The sequence below is a fragment of the Protobothrops mucrosquamatus genome, unplaced genomic scaffold (genome assembly GCF_001527695.2).
Source record: "Protobothrops mucrosquamatus isolate PMUCROS unplaced genomic scaffold, P.Mucros_1.0 scaffold156, whole genome shotgun sequence".
NCBI classification, from domain to species: Eukaryota; Metazoa; Chordata; class Lepidosauria; order Squamata; family Viperidae; genus Protobothrops; species Protobothrops mucrosquamatus.
Genome location: NW_015386520.1, coordinates 114,982 through 129,858, shown reverse-complemented (window position 1 = coordinate 129,858; position 14,877 = coordinate 114,982). Strand labels below are relative to the sequence as shown.

The 14,877-nt window shown below is 42.0% G+C and overlaps 1 protein-coding gene across 1 annotated transcript; it reads right to left on the bottom strand.

Annotated features, from left to right (window-relative positions):
* Nucleotides 1-1,843: 1,843 nt before the first annotated feature.
* Nucleotides 1,844-8,652, bottom strand: LZTS2 (leucine zipper tumor suppressor 2). Its single transcript, XM_015813431.1, has 4 exons — nt 8,250-8,652; nt 6,277-6,867; nt 4,594-4,863; nt 1,844-3,609 (listed from the first exon to the last, which is right to left on the bottom strand). The coding sequence occupies exons 1-4, from the start codon at nt 8,628-8,630 to the stop codon at nt 2,941-2,943; spliced, it is 1,911 nt and encodes a 636-aa protein (XP_015668917.1). The 5' UTR covers nt 8,631-8,652; the 3' UTR covers nt 1,844-2,940.
* Nucleotides 8,653-14,877: the final 6,225 nt, after the last annotated feature.

Genomic DNA, 14,877 nt, shown 5'->3' with positions numbered 1-14,877 from the left:
AGAATTTCCAGAGTGTAGCTAAATGCCATCCTCTTGCAAATAGTCCCAAACTCTAGCTGGGCTACACCCTTCACAAATGTTTGTCTGTTCATTTTTTGTGTGAAGAAGAACAAGAGGACTTGAAGCAAAAGTTACACTAAGGTAGCAGAAAGCAGGTTCTCTCTATTCTAGCAATATGGCAGTTCTTCCCAGATTGGCCTAAATAATTGGTATGCTGTACTTTGGCTGCTTCCAGCCAAAGCACCAATTCTGGGCAGTTGCCTTTTTTATAGCCAGAGGAAAAAGGCTAACAAAATTTAACCAAGCTGACATAGTGAGCATGCCTTGCACTATCTGGTTTGATTCCCAAAATATAAAACCTGCTCTGAGGCTCCTTTATTCAACCCCACTGATCCAAATCTCTTCAGCCTCTTGTAACCTCAAGGAAGTTTGTTTACTTAGCCTGAAAAAAAAGAACTCGCATCTCTCCAGCAAAGAGAGCACTTCAGTTTGTAGTTAACTGGCTATTTTGTCAGCCCAGTTCCTTTGGGAATGGCTTTTCTGCAGTCCATAATTCTGACTTACCCTGTTTTCACTGACCATTTTTATCCTGAGCATACACTGGAAGACAAAGAGAGGAGGTCAGTTAACAATTTATAGCCCCCCACATCTTTTTTTTATAGAAGTCCAGATGAGTCCATGTTACCCTCTGCAAACAGAACTTTTTTTCTTTGAAAGGAGCTCCTTGCAGTTGTCACTGGCCTGCGAGGGTAGGAAATCAGCAGTAGGTCTGGACTGAGTACCTACTGAAGTTATTGTATCCAAATGCAATCAATAAACTTGGTTCAAGTATAGATGCATGGACAGCTTTAAAAGAGAGGAAGCTGCACAGACTAGGAACCATATTCTAGTATGCAATTAGTCTTGAGCATATTACAAAAGTAGACAAGTAGTTATTGTACCTTAACAGGACACATTGCCCTGCAAACATTTGTAGGACTTCACAACGATCATGGTTCAGACTAGACCAGATCTCGCAAAAATCATGGGAAGGGAATATGGATGCCTGGGAAACTGAGCTTCTGGAACTATAGAGGATACTGTACAAGGCTATTATCAGGGAAATGCAGGAGATTTAAACTCAGCCATCTTTGACCCTGAAACGAACAGGACGTGGATGTTGTTGGGCAAACAGGTAGAGGCCGGATGAAGGTGAGTGGTGAGAGAGACATACCCAGGCAAGCAAGGTCATGACAAAGACACTCTGAGTAGCGTTCCAACCAAAGACAGAAAGGTAAGTAAGAGAAAGTGGAAAGTCATCCAGATCCCATCATAGCAAATAGGTATGCTATGCTTAGGCTGTGTTTTTTTTTTAAACTCACCCTTCAAGAAGGGGGAGGAGGGTAGCAATGGCAGTGGAGCCAAAATATTTGGTATAGAGCTGGGATGAGGGGTTGAGAGGAACAGATATTCTGGATTTTTTTAAAAAAACAAAGAAATTAAAATAAGTGCACAAAATCTAGTGCCTCTGAATTCCAACATTTTATCTGCCAAATTTTGGTGCTGTAATCTAGAGATAGGCTCCTGGGATAACCAAATAGATCCTGAGTCTGTTTTAAGAATCTTTGGCTTTTATAATACACTCCTATATATGCCTACCGAGAAGCAAGTCCCACTGAGTTGAACAGCCTTACTCTCAGGTAAGTCTATAATATGGATGCAGCAATATGTTTGGGGGGAGGGGGATTAGGTGAGAGAGAGAGAGACTAGGTCTGTTTCCACAGTATTGAAGTCAATATGCTTTCCCTTAAAAAACACTTGGCATAGGGTCTTCCTACAAAGCTTTAAGTGGGAGAAGCCAAAGGATTGCAAGTATTCCGTAATATTTTTTTTTTGGCTTTTAAAAATAACAGAATTTGGAATACTGAGAATCAGCTTTGAACCTAGTATAATTTATTAATATTTTTGTCCTATAAAAAGAAATAAGTTTGGACTAATGCCCAGATCCCTAATTCTTTGGCCCACATCATCTATTGGCCAAAGAATTGCCTACAAAGGTCCTTGTCCTTCATAACTACAGGAAGCATGTGCAAAAGAGGAAATAAATGCAAATGTATTTCATATGCATAGTAACAGGGTCCATAGTACAGGTTTCGGTTGTATGCATTTACGTGTTTGGATTTCAGAAAAGATATACTTCACATACAGCAGAGAAGTGGGCTAAAAATCCAAGAAGAGCCTTGTATAGACAAAGCTTCCTCAGCCAGTCTAAAACCTGCATCTAACTGGATTAGCAGCTAATTAGCTGTTGAACAGCCAAATCTCCCAAAATTCAGCAAGTGGTGACTGACAGTCCATTGGGTCATTACATAAAGGTAACAGAAGAGCAGAGTAGAAGCAAAAGTGCTCTACACAATCCTGGCAGTCCCATCCATGCTAGTCTCATCTCCAACTAACCCAAAGAGCAAGAGGCAAGTGGTGACTCCCAAGGTCTTACGGAAAGCTAATTAACATTGGGACTTGAAAGGCAGCACCACTTAACAGCCTCTTGCAAAAGCAAAGGCTATTCCTGCTTCATTTCCAGTGAAATGCTGGAACAAAGGCTGCTGCTGCTTTCAAAGGAAGGATTTGAACTTTCCTTCTAGGTTGACCAGGAAATCTTTAACCAGGTCTTCCTGTACCTCCTAGAGTTAAGGCCAGCTGCCTAGTTTCACACACTATTCTACTTTTAATAGCCATTAAACTGTTGACTTACTGAGAGTTCATGACCAAGTTTAAGTGACAGAACAAGTCCTATCACTGGGATTTATGACTGGAAAGGTAGCTCTTTCCACTACTGAACTGAGGCTCACTGCATTCCCAGTTGCTCAGTCAGACAAAATCCCAGGGAAAAATGCTCCAGCCTGACCAGTATCCTTTTGTGGCAGTGTGACCCATTCAGTACGGCTTCCACAGGCATGTTCAGATCTCAGTAGCTGCAATCTCCTCCAAGCAGATGCCTTCACTTCCATGCAGCTCATATTCATCCATGTCCCGGGCCTCAAGTTCAAGACTGAGATGGCGCAGTTGGCACTCTAAATCACGATTGTGCCGATACATCTGGATGTAATTATGCTGCAGTTGCTTCTGGTAGCGGATGACCCTGTCCTTCTCACTTTGCCAAGTGATACGCTCAGCCTGGAAAACCTCCCGTTGCTCCTCCCCACGGCGTCGCTCACACAATAGCTCTGTGCGTAGCCGTTCAGCTTGTGCACGCAAACCCTGCAGGGTATCCGCTGCTTGTCGCTGAGCTTTTACCTCATCGCATTCAGCCATCAGGGGACAGAGTTCTCCACTAGTGCTGCGCAAAGTATCTAATTCGCGCTCCAACCGCCCTACCTTCTCACGCAGCAGCTCTGCTTCACTCTTGCGCCTGGCCAACTCATTGGCACACACTTCTAACTCCATTGCCTTGGTACGGGCCATCTCCTGCAAACTCAAGGCCTGTTCTTCGCTCGTCTGCAGATCAGCCCGTGCTTCTCTCAGCTGGGCCCTTAGTAACACGAGCTCATTACCCCTCTGCACGACCTCTGCCTGAGACTCCTTCAGCTGTTGCTTCAGCAATGAGATCTCACCTGACTTCTGGCAAACCTGGTGGGAAGGAAAAGAGATATAAGATGACAGGGAACATGCCACAATGTTCCATTTCAAGTTCAGCAGAGCTAAGATCTGATTCTGTGATGTGAATGATGAGAGTACCTGTTTGTCTTTCAATTCAGGAACAAAAATGGACAACTCAAAGTTGCCTTCAGGTCAGCAGAGAATGAGATTGAAAAGACTTCAAACAACCCAATAATGTCAATGTGAACATTCTCCTGTACTTCTCCGTAGATCAGCAAACAGAAAGTATTTCAGGGTAACAGAAAATTTCTTCTCTCATTATTTCCCCTGTTCTGCTGTCCTTCCCCACATTATTTCCAATACCATTACCAGAATACTATTAAAAAGTGAGTGTTTGTTTATCTGGGATCATATTAACCCTTGCTTTATTTAATTATTATTATTATTTTTTACAATTCTTTAGTCCCTTAACTCGTGGTAGAGTCAGGATAGAGCTTGAGTGTTTACTGGCAGGATGCCCTTCCTGACATCTACATGGAGCAGATATTTTTTGTCTTTGTGTTCTAGGAGAGAAACATCTGCCTCTACCTAGGATTGAACTCTCAACCTTCTGAGAGGGAGGTGCGCATCACCACCACTAGACCACCACACTGCTCATTTAATCACAATTAACTAAGTAAAATACAGTTGGTCGAATCTATATAATACACTGAACTATAAACTAGAGATAAAAATCTATACAAAACAGAATCATATTTTATGACTTAATATAATGTGTGAACTGTGTGTTAGAGAGTGAGAAAGTCGATGGGAGCGCTAGTGTGACCGATTTGGAAAAACATTTAAAAAAGTGGTGCAGTATAATTCTATGGTACAACCGGAAAAGTAAGCTTGATCTCTCCAAACTGTCCTTGTCTAGCTGGAGGGAGAATGAGAATCCCCATTCCTAATGCTGATGCCTCGTTCAGTTCCACGGCTTTCAAGAACTATGGAAGAGCATCCCCTCCCACTTACCTCCCACTTGGTCTCTTCCAACCGGGGGCCCAGCTCGGTGTGTTCCCGCTCAAAGTTGGCACAGCGTTGCTCCAGCAGCTCACGCTCTGCCAGCAGCTGCACAAAATCCTCCTGGAGTTTCTTCTTCTCCTGCTGCAGCTGGTAAATCTGTAGTTGCAACACCTGCTGACTACGCTGAGCCTTTTGGGCTGATTGCTGCAGCTTAGCACTAAAGCCCTGCCGGAGCTCTTCCATCTCCTCTTCACAGCGCCTCTGCTTTTCCTCATATACCTGGAAGGAAGATGGGGGAAACCAATGTTAGAAACTAACATTGACATATAACCAAGTCCTTGGATTCTTCAGTTCATCACAGAATAGTCCCTTTGGATCCTGGGCTTTCTGTAACTGTGGTCCTCCTTCCCAAAATTTGCCTCAAACAAGGAGGTCAATGTTACTTCTTTGCAGAACTGTAGCTCTTTTAAGTTCTAAGGAAGACAGTAAGTTGTGGGCAGCCTGTTAAGGAAGACCCTGGACTATAAATATTAAAGGAAGACAGAATTATACATCTAAGAGTGCCACAGTTGTTGTTTCGAGACAGAAAGAGAACAAAGTTTCAGAAAGAGATCAAAACAGAGATGAAAATAGTGCAAAAACAAAAACAAACCAACCATGATCCAGAGGGTGAAGCAAACAACACTGAGATCTATTTGACCATTTTAAAAATAAAAGCAAGAAGGATAGAAATATATACAGTTCTGTATGGTGAAGAAATTGGAAAGGAAAAATGGTTTTACATCTTTTCTAACACTACTCTCTGAGATTAACCAGTGAAACTGAACAACAGAGGATTCAGGAACCAATGTTTATTTTCATAGCACCTAGTTAAACTGAATTTTATTACAAAATGAAGTGATGAGAGCTACCAACTTAAGATGGCTTTAAAAGGGAATTAGACAAATTCATGAAGCACTTCACTATTAGTCAGATAGTAATATGCCATCTCCAAGATCAGAAACAGCATGTCTTTGCCTACTAAGATTTTCAGCACATAACAAAGCTATAAACACTGACATCTAGCTGACCACACTGAAATACAAGATTTTAGACTAGGTAACTTTTTAAATGCCCAATAGCGGTCTTCTTAACAACAGGTTTATTGGCAAGAAGATTTTGGATGTAGGTACATGCAACCATTCTTAGGTCACATTAGATCTCAGCAGAAATACTCCAAAATTAACCACCTATATCATAAATGATAATAAAATTATAAGATAGATTCCAGGAATTACTTATATAAAGGAAAGATCAAAGGGATAAAAGTTGAAGCAGCTAATAATTTTCACAATAATGAAAATTAAATGATATTGCTAATTAATCCTTACAGAGGACAAATTGTTTTACAGCAGTATTCCACTCAGTGCTGTAAACATCCACCCTTTTTTTCCATCAAAGCTGCCAAAAATAAGGGAAAAACAAATCTGGCGCTTGGCCTATCTGGCCCTCAAGGAAACTCAGATTTCCTGCAAGTTATTGAATATAATCCAACCAGTTCCAGCCCTATACCAGCTGCTACATGGAAGTTGCCTATCAGTCACTGATAAAGGCAGCATTCCTGCAGAAGCAGTCTTTAGAAAACAAACATTCCCTCCCACCCGGTATATTAGAAAGAGCAATAAGATACCCTCACTCCCACCCTCAGCTTACCTGGCAAATGGCCACCTCATTCTCATCCAGACTCTCTCTTAAATGCTGCAGCTCGGCTTCACGCTCCCTCAGCTTCTCTTCAAGTTCATGGACAAGAAGGGCTTCATCCGCGCCACTGTGCATAGGGGAACGCCCCCCACAGGAGCCGCTGTCAGAGGAAGGATGCCCGCGGCCACTCAGGGAGCCCGTGCTCTTGCTTGAGGATGACCGCCCACTGTCTGAATTTGATGGGCCAGTAAGACCGCGTGAACTGCCGCTGCCGTGGCTGTCAAGGTTATTATGGCCTATGGAGATACTGACTGGCTCTATTTGCTGGCTGCCCCCAGTGCTGTATGTGGGAAGGCTGGAGAGGGAATTACGCCCGGAGTCTGACATTGTCCCAGAGTGGGAGCTGGTATGGCAGCTCAAAGAACTGAGCTTCTCTGCAGTGCTTACAGCATTGGCACCAAAGAGCTGAGCTAGGCTGGATTGGCTCTCAGAGATCACCGAAGTCCCAGGACGCAGAACCAAGTGGCTCTGCAATGGCAGGTTGCGGTTCTTGGGCATAACTGGTTTGAAGGCTGTGGGGCGAATTAGTGTCTTCTCCATATTCTGAGAAACAGCAGAAAGCAGAACTCAATGAAGGAAGGACATATTAACTAAAACCCTCTCCCATTAATATGCTTTCAGTAAGCCTCAAACAGAAATAGCACATTTCACAAAGAAAAAGATGGCTCCTCTTTATCCTCACACAAGGTTAGCTGAGGTTCGTTTCAGATAGTGTGTCGGTCTTCTTTATCCAGCTAGAAACAGTTCCCAGCCTACGAAGGCTATCACAATTGGCCACTTACAGCCAACAGAGATAGAAACAACTCACAACATTATTTAATCAGTGTAGATCACAACATTATTTAATCAGTGTAGATCACAACATTATTTAATCAGTGTAGACTGGATGGCGGATCTTCCTTACTCCTCTGTTCTAGGGAAGTAGGGGGGGGAACCCTCATTGATATTATATGTTTTCTCAAAAGGTGAACCACTTGCTTTCACTACAAGATTAAAGTGTAGGGAAAGTTTGGCAGGCCCACTTTTTTTTTTTTTTTGCAGTCCCCCAAAACATTCAGGATTGTGCCAAAAAGATTCTTAGCACACATCTTCTATATATAAATAAAAATGTAAATGTTCATTTGTTCAAAATCTTAAATCTCCGAAAGTTCTTCACCGATTGCTTTGAAATTTTGACACAACGTTGCATTCGAATACGCGCATGTTTTTATATACCTACTATTATATAGATGTCACACCTGTGACAGGTAAAAACATGCTTTTTTTGAAAAACAGCGCCAAAACCAGACAATCTCTATATCTGCACAGACAATGGAACAACAAAAAATATTGTATACCCACAAGCATTGTGAAATTAAACATATTACAAATGTGAGCTTTCTCTTTTCTTTCTTTTCCATTTAACCAGACTGAGCCACAGCAACGCGTGGCCGGGTACAGCTAGTATTGAATAAGAATGGCATAGTTTTCCTCCATTATTTTATAAAAATCAAGTGAAATAAATATGTCTCCCAAAAACTGAGCCTATCCATTTCATTTGTGTGGGAAGAACTAAACCTCAAAAATGATTAAAGGGCCCCAAATTCTAGGTTTAGCTCTAAGGTAAAATCATCCCCCTTGGCTACCAGGAAAAATAAAAAATCAAACGAAACATAAGTTCTCAGAGCCTAGTCACAAATAGATAGCCTATCTTTGCTCTAGATCAGGGGTAGGCAACCTTGGCTCTTTTATGACTCGTGGACTTCAACTCCCAGAATTCCTGAGCCAGCATAGCTCAGCATGGAAACCTTTCCCGTTCCCCTCAGCATGGCTGGCTCAGGAATTCTGGGAGTTGAAGTCCATGAGTCATAAAAGAGCCAAGGTTGCCTACCCCTGCTCTAGATGGAAAGATCTAATGGTCCTGCCAAAATATTGTCTCTTCTTACCTTCTCAAGTTTCCCTGAAACAGGAACCAACTTGGGAGGTGGTCCACGGACGATGCCACTCCGTGGCTTGTCATCCTGAAGATCTTCTGCATCACTACAAGGGCTGATGGGGGAGACAGCTTCAGCCCAGTCTTCTTCATTGCCGTAAGCATAGGTGCTCTTCTTCGTAGGGAGTCCATGACACAGAAGCTCTTGGGAGCCAGCATTTCCACGCAGGGGGAAAGCACCAAACTCAGAGGTGGCCTTATGGCAAGGCCGGCCTGAAATAAGGCTACTGACACTCCCCATGTTAGCAGGGGATGAGTTGGCACTAGCACAGAGTTGGGAAGCCCCTTCAGTGGCAGATTCAATGGAGACAGGCAAGGTCTGCACTATAGCCATGATGGTCACAGTAGCGCCTTTGCAGATGATCTTAAAGAAAGAAAAATATATATAAACTGAGAACAGGCACTAAGGACGGTTAAGATTACTTTGAGCTTTGTGTTTTGGCTATTTTTATGAAATGCATAAAAATATGAATTTCTGCAAATCTGGGCTAAGTCTTATGTTCTGTGAAGCTGGGTTCACAGAACAAAAAACTATGCCTTAAAAAAATAATCTATACTTTACCTTAATGTGGTGGCCTGGATCATACAACATATTAACAAATGACCCAACCCCATTTTTTTTCTCAGTCTAGTGTGCTGTCTGATTCCCAGTTACTTTTAAACTGTATCTAAGACAGTTGTTTGGAACTATGGTATTAATTTTGTTTATGACTTAGATGATTGGCAAAAATATTTATTTTCTGTTACCTAAGTAATTAAAAGTTTAAGGAGATATCAAATTGCAATGAAGCATAATATACTAACTGCAGCTGAAGTCAAGACCCTCATTCTCCTTGTCCCATTTCAATGTAATATATTATTGTCAGTCATATTTAGAGAATGATTTTTAATAACACTGGAGAAAAGAAATAGCAGTAGCTGAAGGATATATACAGGTTTATTGAAAAACTTTACCACCAGTTTCATTAGAAACGGTTACTGCCTACTGTGCTAAATTAAATCAGTTGAATGGCATTTCTCAATATTATTACTGTAATCTTAAGTCATAGAAATTTGGTTCTTTAAAAGGAAACGGAGGATAAGAGTTTTGAGAAGAACATTCTTTTACCAATTGCTGCTAGATAACAGAAAACAATGGAACTTCTACCTTCCTCCCCCTTCATTCTCTCTCTCTCAGACAAAAACACACACAAAGAGACACACACACACATAGACAGAGAGAGAACACAGCAGCCTGTCTAACCCTCCCAACATTAATTTAATTTCCTATATATAAAACAGTGCATGTCCTCCCTCTGTCCCCTGCCACATAAACTGGTGTTTTATGAAAATGGTATCAGAAGAGATAGTAAAGAGATTCACACTCTTGCTATGTCTAGAGAGAAATGGGGGACAGGGCTCAATTTTCTGACTCAGGATCCAATTCCCAGACTTGGCCTCTATTAAGGCCAACACAAGCCAGGCCTGGGACACCATAAAGTTGTTTATTAGTTCCCAGCTCCATGCTCTACCAGACTACGGGTCAATGGAAAGGTCTGTTTAAAAGGCTAAATGGAGGAAGATGAAAAAAACAGCTTTGGGGAGAATGGAAAACCGCAACAAGTAGAAAGTGAAGCAAAGCAAAGAATAAGCTGAAAAGCAGAGACTTTGCATATTTCACATTTCATTCACATAGGAAACATTAGTGATCCATCTATTTCATTCAATTGTTATGCAGAGGCTGGTGTCAGTCACAGAAACATGCTGGAGATTTTGGGCCAGTCCAACTACTGCACAATGTTGTTCGGGAAGGGGAATTGGACAATAAATATAGTATTATGTATGGACTGCCCTGAGCTTCTGGAGACTAGATAAAAAAAACCTTTCTGAATTAGACTAAACTAAGATTGGGCAATTTATGATTTAGCATATTACAGAAATCCAGCCTATATGTGCCTTTACTGGCATTTTGTGATCATAAAGTTATCTGCAACTCAGTTATAATAGTTATGATAGCCCCAATTAAACCATAACATGGACTACTTATTTGGATGCACCATCTTAGCATACCATGCCAATGCAACAACTATACTTTGTTATATTAAGTTTAGCATGTTCCGTGAATCCAGCCAAAACACATCAAAGTGCAGATTAAGAGGGCCAAGAAATGATATTTTAGCTTCTTGCAAACAGAAGAAGGGAAATCTTCCTAGAATAAGATTAAAGCCTACTTTCTTTGGATAGTGATGGTAGGGTATGTTTTTTTTTAGTTCCCTTGATTCAGGCAGACTTGCTAAATAAAGCATCAGACCTTAGAGATTATGGTGTTTGCAAATCTTCCCATACTTCTCATGCCCTGGAGATGCTATGTTTATATGAAAACCTAACTCAATTTTACTGGAATGAGGTGTTTGAGTGGGAGGGGTGGTTTTTTTTTTGTTTTGTTTGCTGAAAATGCCTCAAGTCTAATTTTGTTTCTATTCAGTGTTGTTCTAAATAGTTGCTATACATGAGTTTCTGTGAAAATATCTGTGCATATGTGTATTCACAATATCTAAATCAGAAAGATTCAGCATAATTAATGTTTCATTGCCGACCTCACAATTATTCAGCAGCAGTGGAGCTCCTATGCATGGGTCACAGCACATACATACATCTACACTCACAAATGTTCAGACACAGAGGCCTCTTGCACACATACCCAAGTGGCAGGAGTAGCATAAGATCCATTGTCATTTACAGAGCATTTTAACCTTCTTTCTGGGCAACTTGGGAAGGGGTTTCCTCTCTCAGGCTTTTATTTCAAAGGAGCATAATGTCACCCACCAGGGGAAATAGCAATAGCCCAAAACAGGCTCATCTGGAAAGAAGATCAGCCTCTCCTGGCCCTTCAAGCTCTGGGGATTAAATGTGGATGACCTCTACCTACACCGTGACCGTTTATTCCAGCTGCCTCTCCTAAGTATAAAGGGCTGGTATGGGTAATTTTAGTAAAAGATTTATATGCCTCCAAGAAAATCTGAGTATGTCTGTTATCCACTTGCTTTGGCACTGTGAACTGTTTACAAGCATTTTCCTTCCGCAGTTGTTCCAAGTCTCACAGGGATCAGAAACATTTCTACTTAACAAAATAAAACAACAAAAAAAAATCATGGACCAAAAATGTTACATAAAATATTTTCGTAAATCCGTCCCAGAATACCACTTGTGCTTTCTGCAAGAGCATTCTCGTGTTAATTAATGTGAAGTGTAGGAGGCACTTTATCCATTCGGGACCTGCAAAATACTTGTCTGGTGTGATAAATGCAAGGATTCCAGGAAGGTTTTCCCTTGCTTTGCCAGCAACAAAGGAGAGCACTGGGGGGGGGGGGGGGAGGGAAGTCCAAGTAGCAGCAACAGTAACAGCTGCCCTCCTCCACTTCTGCCAACTCGGCCTCCCCCTCCCTTTGCTGCTGCCTATAGTACAGATTTCCTTTTTATAACCTGCCCTCTGTAGTGTGCTTTAAATAGAAAACGCCTGTTATCTCCTGCTCCTGCTGGCAGTTCAGGATCATGAAGTGGAACTAACTCGCATTTATTTTAACCTTAGGCACTAGACCAGCCCTTGCTCAGCTCCCATTTTGGGCAGAGCTGGATGTCACTAGTACTGCAAAAACAACAGATCTGCTGAGGAGATGAGAAAATCTACGACCTCTGATTTAATATTTTGGCTACGCTTCTCTTTCTTTTTGCAGACATTTGCTTCTGTCCCATTGTCCGCTCTCTAAGGAAAGACAGACTCCTCCAATAATCCCCAGGGTAAAGGGGCTCAGAGTTCATTGCCCTTTTACTGGAATGAATGAAAATGAAAGACTCTGTTCTTTATTTTAAAGCAAGGACAAGTCTCTGGATAAGGCCTCTCGAGTTACATCTATAAATGCAGATATGTAAATTAGAATTACAGGTAGTCCTTGACTTACAACCACTGTTTAATGACCATTTCATGATTTACGACCAGTCCTCACACATTTGTGATGGTTCCATCATCCCCAAAGTCACATGACCAAACTTTGGGTGCTTGGTAACTGGCATGTATTTACAATGGTTTCAGTAGTCATGGGGCCCTGAGATTGTCATTTGCAGTCTTCCTAGGGCAGGGGTAGGCAACCTTGGCTCTTTTATGACTCGTGGACTTCAACTTCCAGAATTCCTGAGCCAGCATGGCTGGCTCAGGAATTCTGGGAGCTGAAGTCCACGAGTCATAAAAGAGCCAAGGTTGCCTACCCCTGCCCTAAGGAGTTTCTGATAAGCAAAGTTAATGGGGGAAGACAGATTCACTTAATGACCGCATGATTAACTTAATGACGTAGTAATTCTCTTAACCATGGCAAAAAGGTCGTAAAATGAGGCATAACTCACTTGTAATAACTGCCTTGTTTAGCAAAGGGAATTTTGGGCTCAATTGTGCTCATAAGTCAAGGACTATCTGTACTTAAGACTGAGGCAACTATCAATTCTAGAGGGAACAAAAAGTGCAATTTGTATGTCTGATACAGTAACCCTTTTCCCCAAATATGGTCAGGAACTTTACAAGACATGAATACTGAACAAAAATTACTGAAGAGAAGGAATAATGACCTCACTGCTACAGATTGTCAAGCAAAACCTAATGTATAAATACAGAGTCATGTTACACAAGCTTTAATAAAACAAAGAAAATACAACGATAGTACGTAAAATCAGATTAAATTGGGTTCTGAATGTGTCATGATTCTATGATCTATAATTCCAATAGGGGGTCCCTCTGAATATTGTGAATGTAGCTCCTATTATTTCTAACCATCCCCAGCCATGTTGACTGATGCTGCCAGAGCTATAAAAAACAATCAAAAGACAATTCATTCAATTATTACTAATTTTCACAGATCAAACACTGACCAAGTTTTCTTCTTATATTACAATTATTCAGTTCATTAATCCAATAAGTTTGCATCATTAATGATTAATTCTATATTATTTCTCTTTTCTGTATCATCCTGTATCCTTTCATTATTCCTCTCTGCCCTCACCCTCACCTTCACCTCAGCCACAGCTGTGAGTACATTTAACCTTCTGCTGTTAACTATACTCCATGCATCAGATGAAGTGGACTGTGATCCATCAAAAGCTTGTGCCATAACAAACTATTTTGTCCAGTACATCATATAAGATATTTTGTTATTTTTGCCACCAAAAAACCCAAGCACAGCTACTCCTCTAGAAACATTAGGAGAGAATCCTCCTGGACCATAATATGGTACTATCAGGATATTCTGGACTGTAGCTCACATAATTCCTAGTTAGCATGGTCACTTTCTTCTTAGGCTAGAACTGCAAGTTGCCTGAGGTCGAACAATTCTGTTCAGTTCAGTATTCTTTCTATTCACTGGCAGCAACTCTGTGTTTTCCAATTCTAGTCGTAGTTGTACCTGATGATGCTAGTTAGTGGACCCAGAATTTTAACAGAATAACAAAATAACAGAGTTGGAAGGGACCTTGGGGATCTTCTAATCCAGGGCTTTTCAACCTTTTCACCCATTGTACCACTTTTAGGATATGGCAACATCCGAGTACCACAAGTCGCCTAGCAAGGTGTCAAAAACTTGACCAAAAAAAAAGAAAGGAGAAAAATGATAAAGTACAGGTAGTCCTCGAGTTAAAACAGTTCGCTTAGTGACTGTTCGAAGTTACAATGGCACTGAAAAAAGTGCCCCCCAAGCCACAGCCGAGCAAGACATCTGCCTACCCACCCGGCGGCACTCTTCCTCCTGTCTGAGGTTTCCATTGTTGTGAGCATTTGTTGAGGATTGGCAGTGGGGGTGGGGTGGAGGGGTGTTTGGTTTTTATTCCCCCGTCTGCTGGGTGTTTGCAGCAGGTTTTGGTCACTTCACATGACCCTGGGACACTGACTGTCATAAATATGAATCAGTTGCCAAGCATCTGAATGTAAATCACAAGACCCTGGAGATGCTGCAACATTCCAGCTGATCGGCGCTTCTTCTGGGCTCAGCAGAAGCACCAGGATCAGCGCAGAGCTCCAGCTGGATCCTGGCGCTGATCCTGGCGCTTCCACTGAGCCCTGACAGTCCCGAAGAAACATTGATCCTGGCACTTCCGCTGAGCTCTGACAGCCCTGCAGCTCCAGCCATCTCTCGCTCAGGCTTGTGCGGTGCTGCCACCGGTTCAGCTCATTCCCCTCCCCCGCTACCATTTTTCTAGGATGGTCGCGTACCACCTGCCAGGTGCCAATGTACCACAGGTGGTACCCGTACCACTGGTTGAAAAGCCCTGTATCTAATCCAACTCCCTGCTCAAGCAGAAACCCTATACCATGTCAGTGAAATGGTTGTCTCTTCTTAAAAACTTCCAGTGTTGGAGCATTCACAGCTTCTAGAGGCAGGTTGTTCCACTGGTTAATTATTCTGTCAGGAAATTTCTCCTTAGTTCTAGAATGCTTCTCACCTTGATTAGTTTCCACCCACTGCTTTTTGTGTTCAGGTGCTCTGGAGCAAGGGTCCCCAACTCCTGGTTTGTGGCCCACTACCAGGCCATGGTTTGGAACTGGGCCATACGAGTGGCAGGCA

Coding starts and splice junctions, on each gene's coding strand:
- LZTS2 (XM_015813431.1), bottom strand. CDS start 8,630: ATGGCTATAGTGCAGACCTTGCCTGTCTCCATTGAATCTGCCACTGAA. Junction 6,868..8,249: donor TTTCAGGGAAACTTGAGAAG/GTAAGAAGAGAC, acceptor GCTGTTTCTCAG/AATATGGAGAAGACACTAAT. Junction 4,864..6,276: donor ATGAGGTGGCCATTTGCCAG/GTAAGCTGAGGG, acceptor TCTTCCTTCCAG/GTATATGAGGAAAAGCAGAG.